At 42.4% G+C, this 17969-nt stretch overlaps 1 protein-coding gene across 1 annotated transcript in view; it reads right to left on the bottom strand.

The window, feature by feature from the left end:
• The window catches only part of STAC (SH3 and cysteine rich domain), a 103300-nt gene that overhangs the window by 28503 nt on the left and 56828 nt on the right, over positions 1 to 17969 (bottom strand). The window contains exons 3-5 of the mRNA XM_050938036.1: positions 9324 to 9424; positions 7383 to 7464; positions 3700 to 3815 (exon numbers count right to left, since the gene is read on the bottom strand). Coding sequence (XP_050793993.1) covers positions 3700 to 3815; positions 7383 to 7464; positions 9324 to 9424 — 299 coding nt within the window. The remainder of the gene's footprint in view (positions 1 to 3699; positions 3816 to 7382; positions 7465 to 9323; positions 9425 to 17969) is intronic.

Below are 17969 nucleotides of genomic sequence, written 5' to 3'. Positions count from 1 at the left end.
ACCAGCCAGACACCTGGTAAAGAATTCTCTGTGGTGACTCAGAGCCCTCCCTAGCTAGTCTTCTGTCTCCAGCCACTGGGGCTACTTGCTAATAGCAGTCACAGATGGGCCATATGCCATTGTAAGCAGTCTCATCATGTCACCCCCTCCATAAACTTAACAAGCTCAGTAGTGAAGACTACTAGGTTTCTTTTTTGTCTCCACTGCTTCCTTAGAGAGACTGTTCCAGAACTTCATTCCTCTGATGGTTAGAAACGTTCAACTAATTTCAAGTCTAAACTTGTTGATGGTCAGTTTATATCCATTTGTTCTTGTGTCAACATTGGTCCATAACAAATAACTCCTCCCCACTCCAAAACCAATGGGAGTTATGCATGAAGATAATGAAGAGGTTGCCCAAGTAGTGCAAGACTGGACTTGAAATATGTTTCTTGGTTTTTAAAAGTTAGTAGTGTCATGAGCAGTATTTCCTCATAGGACAAGCATTTGACAAAGAATTTTTAGGATCATTGTCTTTTTAAAAGATGTTTCTTTAATTTCTTTTAGCAGAAATTTATAGTAAAAGTTGGGCATTCATTTGCTTTTTTGGTCTTCAGTTTTCTAAATTGTAACTAAGGATAATACTGCTTACTTCTCTTACCTACAGCTCTGTATATGTCAAATCCAGTATATTTTCACATTTTGCCTGAGGAAAAATGTGCTTCTATTTTCCTAACTTCCCCCTTCCCCAAGGATATTGCCATGGGAGTTAACAGGAAGCTGGCAGGATTCAAAATCATTTTGTTATCTTGTCTCCCCTGCCACCACCCTACCCTCCTGTTTGTCCCGTCCACCTCTTATGGCTTGTCTTTTACACTGCAAGCAATTCTGGGCAGGAGCTGTCATTTATTATATATTTGTACTGTGCCTTGCACAATGGGGTCCCAACCTGGTTGAGGCCTTTAGGCTCTATCACAATATAAACGTTAAGTGATAATAATGCTGTGTAAAGCAGGGCAAACTATGGGGAATATCACAGGCTGAACATGGACTTCCTAGCTCCTAGGTGGAAAACAAGACACCATTGAAAGAAACCCCAGGTCACAGTTATTTTTCTACAGTTTGCAAAGGCCGGGTCTCTGGATTTCCCACCAACTAGCTTCAAGACTTAACCTCCAGTAAATGTAATGCTTCATTTTGGCTCCCTTAACACCAGACTCCTGCATCTCTGTAATGATTAAAAAGTAAAAAGCCTTTGGCTCCAAACCTCAGGTACAACACAGTCAAAGCGTGAGGCTATCCTGCTATAACAAAATGTTTTGCTGAATATTGTGTCAGTACCATAAAAATCTCTGCATTATGGGCCTGATCCAGAGCCCACTGAAGTTAGTGTGTGTCTTTCCGCTGACTTCAATGAGCTTTGGATCAGGCCCTATAGGACAAATATTCTCATTTTGAAATACAAAGCGTCACTCCGAAAGAATTGATCCATCAAACCCTGAAGGAAAACTGGTGCCATTTTTACATTACTTCAAACAATTTTCCCGTATAAACATGGGCTAGAGGGTTACATTCTGAGGTAGCAGTGAAGTGGCAGGTGCTCTGTTTGGAGCATATGCCTACCTTCCATTTATGGTCATTCAAGAAACCAGGCTAAAATCACATAGAGGGACATGCAGATTCTAGATGGTATTGTGACACTGGTCTCAATAAGGTCATAAAGGGTGTATTCCTTCCTGCTTTGCATCTATTACCCACTTCACTGCAGCATAAACACACCTGGAACATTGGGCAAACCAGGTACATCATTCACAACCTCCACTGTGATTGTAATGAAACAATGGCTCAGGGAATGTGGGATGGAAGGACCAACAGTGAAGAAGTTTGGTTTCTGTATTTCTGTAACTGCTCACCCATTGCTGGCTCAGGATTTAACTGTGAGAAGTTAGAATTTCCCATATCTGTCTCTCTGTCTTATGCTTTTCTATATTATCTAAGCACAGACATGTGCTACGTTTAGTCACACTCTGACTCCCTGGGAGACTAGCTCATGACAAACTGGCATTCTATACTTTACACCCACTCCCCATGTTGTTATGATCAAAAGTCCAGGGCAAGCTGACAATCCATTTGTGTTTTCTATGCCTGAGTAATCATTCATAATTTAACATAATGCCTTATTGATTTAGCAGGTAATAATTACATTTGTAGAACTCCTGTTCCAGTGTAAATTAAATAAGCCAAAGAAAGAGCTGTAATCACAAACCATGAAAGGTGTTAAAACTGGTTTTGAATTTAAAAAAAGGCGGAAAATTATTAAGTTTATTTTAAAAGAGAAAACATTGGATGAAGGGCATGTCCTTTACTAACTCCTGTGCAGCTTTCACTTAGGAATTGTAAGTCTCTGGTTTGAATTTCTCTGGTTTGCCTTTTTGAGTTACATTAACATCTGTTTAAAAGGCCATCTGTACCATTTAAGGCCCTGATTCAACACAGCAATTAAGCACCTGTTTATGTCCCAAATGAAATAATGGCTTAAGTGCTGTGCTGAACAGGGATGGATTGAAGCACCAGCTTAAAATTAATCATGTGTTTAAGTGCTGCGCCTAAATCCTACGAGTGCTTTCTTACAGTGATGGCTTCACTCTAAGGCGAGAGTTCCCTTTTTCAAGTGCAGACAACAACTTAGAGAGATTGTCTATTGACCACCTTCCTTCTCATTCATGATGGAGGATCATTCCCCTCACACGCGTAATGTATTGTTTCCAGCCATCTTTAATTAAATAAGGACCCAAGCTAGCACCATGTGATCAGACAGGGCTTAAATTCAGCTGGCACGTTTCCACAGGGCTAAAGCCCTGAGCCCAAGCACCTCCCTATGGGGCTAATGCCCTGCAGCTGAAACCTGGAGCCCCAAATGAGGCTGGGGAGTTGGGGAGCTCTAGGGAATAGTGTCTGAAAATTTAAGCCTTGCAGCCAACTATTCCTAGACTACTACTACTACTATCTAGGTCCTGATTTTCAGAGATGCCAATTACCTGCAATTTCCACTGAATTCAGTTAGAATTGTGGGCATTCAGCACCCCTGAAAAAACAGCCTTCTACTGCTTCAGTCATGGACTGGCCGACATGCCCAGGAATGAAAATGAGGGGATATAAGGCGCTACCTTAATTACCTGCATGGTCTACTAAGATCATGGATCCCAGTGCCATTGAGCTGCTACTCCCTCTCCTGTGCACATAGGCAAAGAGTGGGTGGTGGAGGCAGAATTCAGTACCTGTCCTGCCCCTAGAACATTGTGACTATGCACTGCCGGCTAGTCGCAGCTAATTGCAAGATACTAATGCATCTTTTAAAGCCCGTGCCTGTGCAAGTCACTTTTCAAATTTAAACATTTTTGTTTATGTTTTTACTTCCCCTCCTCTCCCTCCCAAATGATTCTGGCCTACGTGGTTTGTTGAATTTCAGCATTTTCAGATCAAAGTGAAACAGGAACACTCACCTGTTCAACATCTATTTTTTCTTCTTTTTAAGGTTATTTACAAGATTTTAAAAAATTGAGTTTATAAAAAAGAGTTTATAGGCCCTGTTCTAGTCTGAAATGTATTTTTTTTAACAGCCTGAAATTTGGGCTTTCTGATGGAAACTGACACAACTATTGTGTATGGATGTGCTGTGATCCTGCAAAAGGAAAAGGGAAGATAAAACAGAAGGATTACAGAGTTCCGTTTGGGTGAATCAGATCCACTTCCAGAGCTGCCCCTCTTGGTCTTCTGTGCTAAGGAGGTTCCAAAGCGGAGGGTTTCATACACGGGGTCGACTTTGTTGCCACAGGCTGCAACAGAAAAGGCAAAACAGAGATAAACATGTGAAAGAAAGTACCCACCATTATGTCTCCTTCACTTAGAGACTTAACTGCCCATCCCATCATTCCACTCATTCTTTGCTCCCCTTCCTATTGACTAACTCCCCTCCCCCAAATCATCTCCCATTGCAACTAAAATCACCTCATCTGTGACAAACTACATAAGCTACACCCATTCCCACTGTCTCAAAACCTCTCCCTTCTCCCACTTAGGATAAGTCTATGCTGCAATTGAGGTGGCCCGTGTAGGCATATCCATATTAGCTTTGATTGAGTCAGCTTGCTATAAGTAACAGTGTAGGCACGGTAGCATGGGCTAGCTGCTCGAATTCATACCTGGGGTCCCAGGTGGGACTGTATTTGGGCAGTTAGCCTGTGCCACTGCCCGTACTGATGCAACTTTCCCGCTATTTTTAGCAAGCCTGCTTGGTATGCTGATGTGTGCTGCAATTGCATTATCTATTGCTGTGTAGACATACCCTTAGGCCATCCATCTCGCTCGTAGACTCCTTTTCTCTGCTTTCTTGTTCCCTCCCACCCACACACTCTGTGACTGGCTCTTACTTCCTTTGCAAAAGAGAGATGGGCCTTATCTCAACATCGAGCATATTGTGGCCTTTGTTTTGAGTGGAAGATATTTATAATATATGTAAAAGTCATTAGCAGTTCACGAAGGGAACTGGATCCTCTCATATGAGCTGAGCTCTACTTTGTGTCTTTGTAGGTATTTAAGGACCTAGCTGAAGCAATCTCGGAACCATGACCAACTATCTTCACGAACTCATGGAGAATGAACTGGTTCCAGATGACTGGAGAAGGGAAAACATGCTAAATTCTTTAAATGGGGAATGAAGAGGACCTGGTGAATTACAGACCAGTCAGCCTAACTTTAATACTTGGAAAGGTACTAGAACAACGATTAAATAATCAGTTGGTAAGCACCTAGAGGATAATAGGATGATAGATAATAGCTAACATGAATTTGTCAGGAATAAATCATGCAAAACCAACCAAATTTCCTTCCCTGACAGGGTTACTGGCCTAGTGGATAAGAGGAAAACAGGAGACATGATATAACTTAATTTTAGTAAGGCCAGTGCCATATGACATTCTCATAAGCAAACTAGGGAAATGCAGTCTGGATGAATTTACTATAAGGTGGGTGCACAACTTGTTGAAAGACCATGCTGAAGGAGTCATTATCAGTGGTTTGCTGTCAAACTAAGGGGGTGTATCTAGTGGGATCCCGTAGAGGTCAGTTCTGGGTCTGGTACTATTTAGCATTTTCATTAATGGGCAATGGAGTGGCAACTATGCTTATAAAATTTGCAGATGACATCAAGCTGGGAGGGATTGTAAGTACTTTGGAGGACAGAATGATAAATCAAAAAGCCCTTGATAAATTGGAGAACTGATCTGAAATCAACAAGATGAAATTCAATAAATACAAATGCAAAGTACTACATTTAGGAAGGAAAAAGCAAATGCACAACTACAAAATTGGAAATAACTGGAATAAAGGATCTCGGGGTTATAGTGGATCACAAATGGGATATAAGCCAAAAATGTGATGCACGAGAAAAAGGCAAATATCATTCTTGGCTGCATTAAGAGGAGTGTTGTATGTAAGAGACGCTATTGAGCACTGGTGAGGTCTCAGCTGGAGAAAGATGTGGAAAACTTGGAGAGAATTCAGAGGTAAGCAACAAAAATGATAAAAGGTTTAGAAAACCTGACCTGTGAGGAAAGGTTAAAAAATTGGGCATGTTTAGTTTTGAGAAAAAAAAAACGGGGGTGGAGGGTAGGATCTGATAACAATCTTCAAATATGTTAAGGGCTGTTATTAAGAGGTCTGTGATCAATTGTTCTCTACGTCCACTGAAGGTAGGACAAGAAGTAATGGGATTAATCTACAACTAGGGAGGTTTAGGTTAGATATAAGAAAAACTATCTAACCATAAGCATTGAAACAGGTTACCATGGGAGATTGTGGAATCCCTATCATTGGAGATTTTTGAGAATAGGTTGGACAAACACCTGTCAGGGATGGTCTAGGTATGCTTGGTCCCACTTCAGAGCAGGGAAATGGACTATATGACCTCTTGAGGTCCCATCTAGCCCTACATAGCTATCATTTTAAAAGGACTGAGCACTTCTCCTGTATCTCAAAACGGCAAAAGTCTCAGTCGAGGAAAGAGAAAAATGATGCAAGATAATTAATATGGAACTCCAATCCTACATTAAGAACCACAGGAGAGGACCCTTGTCCCCAAGCAGAGCCCCAGTTAAGTCAGTAACGTCTGTCCACACAGCTCTCACTATAGGATCAGGGCCTTACATTACCTAGCACTCTTCATCCCAAAGCACATTCAAGAACTGTGGACCTGATTTTCTATCATTAGAAATGTTAAAACCAAGACTGGATGTTTTCCTAAAAGGTACCGTTTAGTTCAAAGAGGAATTATATGGGGCAAGTTCTGCAGCTTGTATTATACAGGTCAGTCTGGTTGATCACCGTTGTTCCTTCTGGCTTTGGACTCTCTGAATGTATGCTCTAACTTACACTGGTGTAAATCAAGGAAAGTCAGTGGAAGTCTACAAATTTACAGCAGTATGACTGAGATCAGATTCAGGCTCTATATAACACATAGCATCATGAAAATGCAGCCTCCTCTGGGGCGGAGGGTGGTAACCAGCTAACCTACCTAGTGGGGAGGTGAAAGATACTGGGGTCTTTAACGTCACAGAGAGCAAGACAAACCTTGTTTTTACAGAAGAGCTGCTCAGAATATTTTGAACAGAAACAATTCTCATATTAAAAGGGTCTTTTTTTGAAAATGGAAATTTACACCCTGCCATTTAATTAAAAAAAATTTGATGGAAACTACAGGCAAAAATATTAGCCCATTGGCTGTTCTCAGACACATTCTTTCACATTATTTATTTTCTTGGTTTTCAGTTTTTGCATTGCCAGTTTTAAATGGTAAACTTAATCACATGGAGGAAGTTTTTCAAAATCGAATTTTTTTTTGGTTCAAAATTTTCATTTTCAGAACAGGATGTAACAGAGAGCAAAATCTGGCCCAAGTAGCTGAAGAAATAATAACTAAATCAGTAACAATAAAAAGAGAAAAGAAAGGAAGGTGAACAAGAGAGAATGGAAGCATAATTCATTCAAGATCCTGATCAGTGTTGAGCATAGTTCACTGTTACTTTAACATACAACTCTTGTGGTTCTTCTTCCCAAATCAAGCCTGGCTAGCAGCAATGCATGGGCTCCTCCCACTTTGAGCATAGGCATTGGTTTGATGAACTTGATAACAGTGAGCATCTTATTTGTATTGTGCCTTTGAATCATGTAATATTGAAAATAAAAATAAACATTTCTTTTGGTTACAATGTTGAAGGACTACTTCTCTGAGATGATGGAAGAACACCTGGCCCCTCACTGGCAAAGGAGTTGAAGGGCTGCTGAGAACAAACATCACTTTTGAAAGCATAGTGCAGCCCAAGAGAGATTGAAAGATTAAAACTCACCAATAGGCATCACTTCTTTGATGCAGCCAAACTGTTCATGAATGAGTAGTGGGGAACTGTAATAACGCCGAAACCCCTTTGGCTAGAGAGAGGAAACATGTGAAGTGATGTAGCGTGATATGACTGATGTAGCATCACGGAGCATCAGAAATAATCTCAGTTGTTCTGCTAGCCTGATTTCCCATTAAAAAAAGTCTCGAGAGCAGGAATATACTCTCTGTTACAGACCAGCAATCTACCTCCTTCACTGGAGAGTGCTGAGAATAGGGGTTTATTTTGTTTGCCTGCTAGAAACATCTCATTTCTGTTTCTTAATATTATCTGGAATGATGGCCTTCATTTTCAAACTCTATTTCATCTTCAACCTTACACAAATTTAGTGTTAATAAGTTTAAATTAATTACAGCAGAAATGCTGGATCATAAAATAGAGGTTTAGCAATATTGGATGCTAAGGAAGCTATTGCCACACTATTTAAAGTTTTGGGAATTGCTGATTTTCTTGTGGCTCTCAGTTTGGGTCTTTATCCCATATTGCTGTGACCCACTTCAGAGCCTTGGGAGGTAGAGACACATGCCCATAAATATGGCTTTAAGGGTGAATCATCTTTCCTTATACAAAGCCAGAGTAAATGGGCTTTGCTCAGAAGTTCACCCCTGGAATCATCCCAAGAGGATGCAATGCTGCTCCATAGCCTGTACTATAGCCCATTGGTTGCAGTAGCATTCAGGGTGGCTCAATCCTTCCTCTCCTATGCAGTGAGGAATCCGGTGGCACCTTAAAGACAAGTGATTTATTCGGGCATAAGCTTTCGTGGGTAAAAACCCCACTTCCTCAGATGCATGGAGTGAAAATTACAGATACAGGCATAAATATACTGACACATGAAGAGAAGGGAGGTGTAGACAGTGCTAGGTTGCTGGAAAAATTCTTCCATCAACCTAACTACCAGCTCTCAGAGAGATGGATATATTGCAGCAACAGGAGAACTCCTCTTTTCAGTGCCGTTAGTGTCTACACTCAAGCACTGCAGTAACTGCCAGACTGGATCAGACCCAGGGTCCAGCTAGTCCAGTATTCCCTGTCTCCAACAGTGGCTAATCGAAGACGCTTTAAAGGAAGGGGCAAGATCCCTGCATAAGCATATGTGGGGTAATCCACCCCCCTTACTAGGTCTTATCCTCAGGGGTGGCTCTAGGTATTTTGCCGCCCCAAGCACGGCAGGCAGGCTGCCCTCAGCGGCTTGCCTGTAGGAGGTCCCCAGTCTCGCAGATTCAGCGGCACGGCTTTGGCGGACCTCCCGCAGGCACGGGACCAGCAGACCCTCCCCAGGCATGCCGCCGAAGGCTACCTGCCTGCCGCCCTCGTGGCGACCGGCAGAGCGCCCCCCACGGCTTGCCGCCCCAGGTACATGCTTGGCATGCTAGTGCCTGGAGCTGCCCCTGCTTATCCTGATCTATAATAGTCGGTGTTCAACTTAAGCTCTGAAGCATGATATTTACTATCCCTGTAAAGTGGTTTGGTTTTTTTTGCTAAATTATTGTTTTCACAAAATTTTGAGGGCAGCAACCAGTCAAATGAAATTTACAGGATATTTATCAACAGATTTTTCAACTGTTTAAACCAGCCCTAATTTTAACAGTTTTATTAATTCTGTGCAGAGATCCGTACTATATAGCATATTCAATTAAAAATAACTAATCTTTAGATTAATATGACTCATGTGAAACCATATACCCACATCCCTACAACAGTACAGAAACTGTATGTGTTTCCTCAGATCTCGAGTCATAATTGTCATAGTCTAAATGAAAGGAACTTGATTCCAGATTAGCGAACACACCAATCGGCTACCGCTAACAGGGCAGAGTTTAAAGAGTTAATGGATGAAATGCGAGCTGTGTAGCATTCTGTTCAATTTGTACCGAGCAGCTTGCTTACCAGTTTGCCCATGCAACGCTGTTGTCCAATATTGTCTGTGCACTTGTGGTGGATGCTCATCTTACAAGCCTTACAGCGCAGTCCGTGTTTAGCATTTGTCCCTGTCAAATGCACAGAGATAATTTAGTTAAGCAAAATCAATACTTTCCATGCATTTAACAAGTGACCTAAATGCATCACAGAGAAGGTCAGTTACTGTTTTGTAGGTATTTGTAATAGCCTTTTCCCCATTCTTATTTGTGTACAAACTCCCTTTGGCTTTTCTGGGTTTGTCCTGTTTAGGATAGTCTCTCCCAGGCTTCTCCCTGTTTTCCAGGATAATACTGACCTTGGTTATAAATTGGATTGTTCTTTGGTCTATCATGATTCCTTTCCGTGACCTCATAACCCCATAAATGCTATCACACTGGCCAAATTCAGGAACCTAGTACCCAGACCAGTGAGGGACTCCAAGCCCCAGGCTATGGGAGCTGCTCCACAGAGACTGCTTTAGTCTAGTGGCTTAAGTTAGGCTTTGTGCCCCAAATGTGCCTCCAAAGAAGTGATGAGTGGTTGTTTGAGGATCCATAAAAAGATGGATCCTATGCCCTGTCCTGGTCAGATTCCAGGGCACTCAACAGGCCCCCACCTGCCTCAGCACGCGGAAGCAAGAAGCTACCTCTCCGTGTCTTTGTGCAGTTGCTGGGTACATTTGTTGTCACTAGTCTCCTGATACATGTAGAGATTTTTCTCACCATCTTGATGTTGTGGACCAAATTCTTCCCTGGATCACATACTGTATCTCCACTGGAGTTGAAAAAGGCTGAAGTGAATAGGACTGCACAGTGCATGGGTCAGGATAGAATTAGGTCCAATGTAATGTCTGACAGGAAGGGCATTTTCTGGTATTTGGAGGCTGACTTGAGAAGCCAAGGGCTGCAATTAATCCAGGTGGTTATAAACTGCTACATAATGCCCAATCCTGAGATAGTTATTTTTATTAAAATCATATAGAAAAAAATTCTTGTTCCTGTCTATAGTTTTTTTGAGTACTGTTTGTGTGACTATGGATTTTTTTTAATTTACACATTGAGCCAATTTCAATCACACATGTACAAACCAATTTTGACTTCCAGCTTGTTTTACTGAGAACAGAATGTTGACTCACTTTTTCTAGAAGTGAATGACTGGTATAATCAATACAAAACCAGGACTTTGTCCTCACTATACTATTAGATCTATTGGGTAGAATAAAAGTTTCAAAAGACAAGCTATTGCACTTGCAAGGAATAACTACCATGCATATTTGATACAGTGTCTACACAGGGTCTGATTTTCCTTTCACTTACATTGATATAAAACCAGAATATCTTTACTTGTGCCTGATTTTCACCAGCGTGACAGGAGAATCAGCTCCCTTGTCTTTATTTTTCATTTGCTTTGATAGTCCCATCATTTTAATATTAATGTTTATTTGAATGTTGGTATTTTAAATGTTTTTCTGATGATAAAAGCCTTGTAATAAAATATGTGATCTTAGACATCTATTGCTCTTATATATAATTATATACCTAAAAGATGTGCTAAATACATGCATTGTAGCTACATACACTCTTTTCAAAACCAGAAGCATTTTCTCTTCTGGAATACACATCTGTGAGCATTGCCTGCAATCAATTCAACAAAACAAATTATAGAAGGACTAGCACTTTATATTTTTATTAGTGAGTGTCATTTGTCACCGATAGATATGTAGGTAACAGCTTGAAAGAGAGGAAAGTTATTTCAGGTGCAGATTGGCATATAAAGAGAATCTGTAAATTAAAATGGAATTTCCTTTAGCCACCCAAAACTTCAATTTCTATTTTGCTGTATTTTCTAACTGTACAATTTATTGTGTGAATTAAGCAACCTGGGAACAATTTTGCATGTGTCTACCAGGCTTTCTTTGTGCAATAGCTGATGGATTTAGGAAACAAGAGTTTACTTTGTGTCTAATTGTCATTTCATTGTGTGACAAAGCTTTGTCCTTGTCTCAGGCCATGTCTACATCTAAAATTTTGCAGCGCTGGTTGTTACAGCTGTATTAGTACAGCTGTATAGGGCCAGCGCTGCAGAGTGGCCACACTTACAGCAACCAGCGCTGCAAGTGGTGTTAGATGTGGCCACACTGCAGCGCTGTTGGGCGGCTTCAAGGGGTTTCGGGGAACGCGAGAGCAAACCGGGAAAGGAGACCAGCTTCGCCGCGGTTTGCTCTCGCGTTCCGCGAACCACCCTGCAAACCGCAGGGAAGGAGACCTGCTTGCTCGGGTTCGGGGAACGCGAGAGCAAACCGCGGCGAAGCTGGTCTCCTTCCCCGGTTTGCCCTCGCGTTCCCGGAACCACCCTGCAAACCGCAGGGAAGGAGACCTGCTTGCTCGGGGTTCGGGGAACGCGAGAGCAAGCCGGGGAAGGAGACCAGCTTGATTACCAGAGGCTTCCTCAGGTATGCTGGGATACCTGCTTATTCCACGGAGGTCAAGAAAAGCGCTGGTAAGTGTCTATACTTGATTACCAGCGCTGGATCACCAGCGCTGGATCCTCTACACCCGAGACAAAACGGGAGTACGGCCAGCGCTGCAAACAGGGATTTGCAGCGCTGGTGGTGCCCTGCAGATGTGTACACCTCCTAAGTTGCAGCGCTGTAACTCCCTCCCCAGCGCTGCAACTTTCTGATGTAGACAAGCCCTCAGTGGGTCCCGTGTTTCCTGGTGGATTTCACTAGCCTCAGCAGCTCACTGTGACCCTCCACGTAGCCCTTATCTCTCTAGAGACAAGGATCACAGCCTACTGAGCCATTTTCATCATAAGCCAGCAAGGGAGGTGAGGAGAAGCAATCCTCCCTTGCACAGTCTCTGTTGTCTCCCAATCTCAGTAATTAATCAGGGAGGGGAGGGGGGAGCCCAGGCCCACCCTCCAGCCCAGGGACCCTAATAATAGCAGCTATGGTAGCTGACTTTTTGGAAATAGGATGTGTACAATTCCCTAGGCCACTTCCCCACAGCAGCCCCCTCTCAATATTTCCTTCACCGTTACCTCACGGCCTGCTTCCTTGCACCTGATATGGATTTGTACTGCTTAGTTCCTCCAACAGCGTGGCTTCCTCCTACAGCTCTTGACATACACACCTCACTGACTAAGGGTACGACTACCAATCTATCAGGGATCGATTTATCGCATCTAGTGTAGATGCGATAAATCGATCCCGATTGCTCTGCCGTCGACTCCTGAACTCCACCGTGGCGAGAGGCGGAAGCGGAGTCGATGGGGGAGCAGTGGTAAGGTAAGTCGAGGTAAATGGACCTAAGGTACGTTGACTTCAGCTACACTATTTTTGTAGCTGAAGTTGTATATCTTAGGTCAATCCCTCTCCCCCACCCCACCCCAGTGTAGACCAGGCCTAACTGGGAGGCTTTAAACTAATTTCAGCCAGCCCTTGATTGGCTTCAGGTGTCACAATCAACCTAGCTATTTCCATTGCTTTCTAGAAGGATCTTAATTGGCCCCAGGTGTCTTGATTAACCTGAGGCAACTGCTATTTAGTTACCATGGTACTAGGGATTTGTTTAGCCTGGGGCTAACATACCTGTTCCTCACTACTTTACTGTAGCCATCTGGCCTTGCCCCATCACAATTGCCATAGCTTAGTCTTTGAAAATGGAAGTGTTGTATCATACATTTGACCCAGAATAAAGCCTTCTACTCTGATTTCTCATTGGTCATGTTCCAAATCCAATTTGGTCTTGAAACCCTGGCCAAAACGATCACATTTGTGTCTCCAAAATTAAGTCCATATTTAGACCCAAATAAGTAGTCATTTGAAAGCACTGAACAACCAGTTTCCAATTAGCTCAACAAAATCACATTACATTTTATACAGGTGTAAATGAGAGCAGAGTTTGCTCTTTCGGTCAAATTTTACTCTTATGCTTGTGCAATCCCATTGACTTCGGTGTTACAAGAGTGTAAGTGGCAGGGCAGATTTTGGAACACTGTTTGGTAGACTGAAATGTAAAAGAAAAAGGGCTATGGACCAAATTTTGATGCCAGCTACACTACATAAATCTGGAGTAATTCTATTCACTTCAGTGGAGTTACTCTGAGCTTACACCTGTGTACCCACATTATGTCTAAAGAAATGCCATTGGGTATAAATGGTGTGTTTCAATGTTAATTACAGCTAATAGGACTGCCTATCTAAATCCCCCAGACATCAAGAGGAGACTATGGATCTATCTCAGGAGAAAGCTCTTTCTAAAAGGCAGCTAATGACAGAATGACTGGAAACCTGTTTATGAGAAATTGTTTGTACATTTGAAGCAGTCTCTGCACTGAGGACAATGCTTTGTATATTTTAACTCTGCTGAGCCAGTGGAAAGATGATGATGATGTACAACCAACTCTTTAAGGAAAGATAAAGGATGCATACACCAGTTTCCTTTGGAGATTTTCCTAAAATCTTCTTGGAGGCTGCAGTAAACAAATTACTAATGACAATCTGTTTGATTCCTGGAGATGGTTTTTCCCCTGCAATGACGTGCGTCTCTTGGCAAGGCTCCTGTGTTTGACGAGAGAAGAATCAGGCTCATTGTGGGCAGGCTGTGGGCAAGCATTTCCATACGGCTCTGTCATTGTGCACCTCACACCTGAACACCAATATCTGTGTGAATTCAGTTTTGGGTCCTTCGAGAATGGCGACTGCTAATGGTATCAGACAATACCAGATTCCGATGTACTTTTATGATGTGGCCTAGCTCACACTCAGTTACAGTATGACTTAAGTCAGACATTGTACACAGATTTTCTGATGTGAGACACTCGTGTGCAACCTTTTGACCATACTACCTTTTTTTTTCTCTCTTTAGAACTCTTTTGAAGCATAATTTTCTTTTTATCCTGACAAGATTATATTTTGCAGATTTCCTGGGCACAATTTGCACCAGTGAAACTGGCATGCACATTTTCATATTGCAGTTCAATTGCAGATGCAAATCAGCCAAGTAGAGTGGCAAGTGCTTTTATTTGTAAATCAATTTGCAGGTTGAAAACTGCAAGTGCAAATTTGGTGGGCATAATTCACACATGCAGAAACGGAAAGACTGCATCTCATCCTTTTAAATATTAAGTCACTGTGTAACCCCCGTGCTTCAGTGAGTGAGAGATTTGCTGGTGCTAAACTGAGTGACAGGAAGCTATCACCCCTCTGGTAGATATCCAGACAAACTTCTCTGGATTCTGACAGCCCTTAGTTTGCCTTGCAGGTAGCACTTGGTTCACCCCAGTTCCTGAGCCTGCTAGAAGTGTGTTCCTCCGGAGTTTCTAGCCACTGTCACTGGACACTCACAGAAATTGCCAAGTGTACTATCTCCAAAGAGAAAGTGTAGACACCAACTTGTTTGATTCAGCTAAGAATTCTCACTTTGTTTACTATTACAGCACTGAGGTCTACTTATGATAAAACAAAGAGAAGTGTATTAACAAAGAGAAAATCAAGTGACAGAGTAAGGCCATTGGAAACAGAATTGGTTACAAATAAAACAAAAATATGACATGTGTCTAACAGATGAAACATAAAACTTTAGCAACCTACAATTGTTTGGCTAAAGCAGTTCTCTTATCCTTAAAGTTATTCTGTAGAATTTACTGATTTTCAGTCAAATTAGGATCCAGGTTTTCATGATTCCCCCATGCACTGGTAGGGGTCTCCTCAGCAAGTGGATAACAAAATGTCTTTTCGTTTTACCTTATATTTCCACAAAACTCATTGTTTTGATCCCAGAGACAAGACAACCCCTGTGGCGTTTGGTCACCTATGCTGATTTCAACCTGTTTTCCTGTCAGCTTAATATGCAATTAGAACTTCTTTTATGTTGGTTTATTGGCTCACTTTACACCAGAGATTTAGGAAGATAGCTAGATCAACATTCCTGTGTCTGGGAAAAACTTGTTGATCAATGCTGCCTGGTTACGTGATTTAAACATATTTTTAGTGCAAACTTGCAACTTCTTGCATGATACCCCTACATACATCTCACAATGCTTATAATGACCAGTGTGATATAAGCTTGTGTTTGATACCTTATATCATAGTCTTTATAGATGAGATCACTGGTCCTTCTAGTTCAGTGTCCTGCCTCCTGCAGTGCCTGACCTGGTGCTTCAAAAAAAGATAAATTGCACACGCACCCCATGATGTTCCTGTCCAATTGCACAATGCTGTATGTGGAGGAGAGCAGTTCTCCTTATCCCCCATGCAAGTCATTTTATGTCCTGCATTCATTCTGTATACACCCTTAGAACCATTCTCATGGCTCAGTGTCTTAGTGCATATGGCTCATGTGTCAAAAACAACTCAGGTTCATGATTCCATCCCTTGAAGAATAAGCAAGGTTCCTCTAGTCCCTCAGCCCTGGCTAAGCTTAAGCGCACATACACACATAACTCACAGAGCTTTAGTCAGCTGATTAGTTCACAGCGAGAGTGATTGCGAGAAATGCTCAGCATGCCAATTTCTGCCTTTAGCTACTTCCCTGCAGCTTCAGTGAAATCACTGGTGTCCAGTGTATAGTTAAATTCTCCCTGCAACTTCCTGTTCTGCATAAACAGTCCACAGTCTCTTGCAGCTGACTAAAACATTACTTAGGGTCAGGTTCTCTCTTACTCTTGTGCAGGAGCACAGGGTCTCCTCTCTCTCCATGCATCTCCAGGCACTCAGCTCACCCCAAAGAAGGTGCAAACTAGGTGGGGCCATGGTGCCTCTCTACCAAGATGGCTCAGCTTGCCAGGGGAAATCAGATTGTGCCATCCTATCCCTGAAGGGATTGTCCCCTGAACGGCACAATTTGACCCCACAATAGGTACACAGGTTAAAGGAATTGCAGTCAAATCAGGGTTTCTCTCTTCCTTACTCTGTGGAGTAACTGAAGGTTAGAGGGACATTTTGACCTGTCTCCCACTGCTCATGTGGATGTGTTTGGAGCACCTGTTTGAAATGAAGACCTCACCTCTGTGCTCATTCCCATAAGAATGAACTTTCTGAACAGCAAAGGAAGAGGTGAATATTATCCTTCTACATATCTGAATAGGCCACCTCATGGCCTGGAAGATGCTGCTCCCAACAGAAGTGGAAAAGGCCTACATGTGAGCCTGGCCATCTCTCTGTTGACTTCCTTCTGTCTCTGACCTCTAAATAGCTGACAGTCTGGATTGCAGCCTACAATTCATCCCCATCAGCAGATGTTCCACTAAACCAGACTCAAAGCACAGCTGGAAGTAATCACAGTAAAGTGCTAAATAAAATGTTCTTGCCAGTCTGGATCGTGACAGTAACTTCCATTTAGGAATGATCAGCAATGTAGTAACTGCTGCCCTTGCAATTAGATGTCAAATACTTCAGGCGACTTCAGATACAGACATATTGATCTGGGTTTCTAGAGACAGCAATAGTACAATTAACCATCTTGTTGGCCTATTTACTATTACATTATGAAAGCTTCATTAAAAGAATGTTATCAAGGTTGCAAAGTCAAGCACGTGAAAGTTAGGAAATTTTAGATTTAAGGTTGGCTGCGTAGCCTTAATTCAGCCTCCTATTACATATGCATTATGATAGTCTTTAACTAAATGTTCACATATTACTTTTTCCACATTAAGTATGTAGGATGGACAGTGCTTACTGAATAGATAGCTCTTCAATATTTTTCATCTTCATCACTCAATAGGTGTCCCACACATTATTTATTGCACATTATCCAAAACTTACTCTTCAGATAGAATTATTAATTTCTTCCTGGGCTTTCCTGTGGTGCACTCATCATGTTATTTTAGTGCTTTACAAACATTAGTAAATTTCACAACACTCCTGTGAAGTAAAGTGGTATTATCCTTATGTCACACACAGAGAACTGAGGCAGATTACAGCCAACATGTCAGAAAAGTCAACTAATTTCAGGAGCCTAAATGAGAATAGTAGGGCCTGATTTTTCAGAGGGGGCCAACCAACAAGTCTCCATGCACTACAAAACCTGGATTCATTCCCAGAGCACCGCTCCATAGCACTTGCTCTCCTCAGCTCCTAGCCGCCCCTCTCCCTCCCACCCATTCTTGTTCCTATCTCCCCATCTTCTGTCCCCTTTGCTCCTACCCAGTCCTCGCTGCAAGCATTTGCTCCTAACTCCCCTTCCCCACTCCCCTCCTTGAGTTCCTACCCCTATCCTTCATCCTGCATCTCTTTCCCCGGTTCCTGATCCCTCTGCATTCTAGTCAGGTACATTCTTCCTCCTTGCTGTCTGGGTGTCAGCAGGGAGATCACAAGAGAGAGTGTCTCCTTGCACTCAGTTCCTGTGCCAGGCACCACAGAGGCTGGGAGCAGAAGCTGGAGAGAAAGTCCTTCTCCTTCTCTCAGCTCCTGCTTCTCTGGGATGGAGCATGCTCAGTGCAAATCGAATCTTCAGAGAATTTAGCTGCCAGATTCCAAGAAGTCTTGAACTAAGCATGTGTAAACTGAGATTTTTTTCAGAGGCTTTTAACTTGGCTGGATTTGGGTGCATTTTCATGTAGATGGAAAAAAGCACATCCCTGACACCAGGCTGAGCCCATGCCACATTTCAAGCTCCAAAGTATGAGGTA

The sequence above is a fragment of the Gopherus flavomarginatus genome, chromosome 2 (assembly GCF_025201925.1).
Source record: "Gopherus flavomarginatus isolate rGopFla2 chromosome 2, rGopFla2.mat.asm, whole genome shotgun sequence".
Taxonomy (NCBI): Eukaryota; Metazoa; Chordata; order Testudines; family Testudinidae; genus Gopherus; species Gopherus flavomarginatus.
Note: the sequence above shows the minus strand (reverse complement) of the source record. Positions and strands in the feature narration are given on the sequence as shown.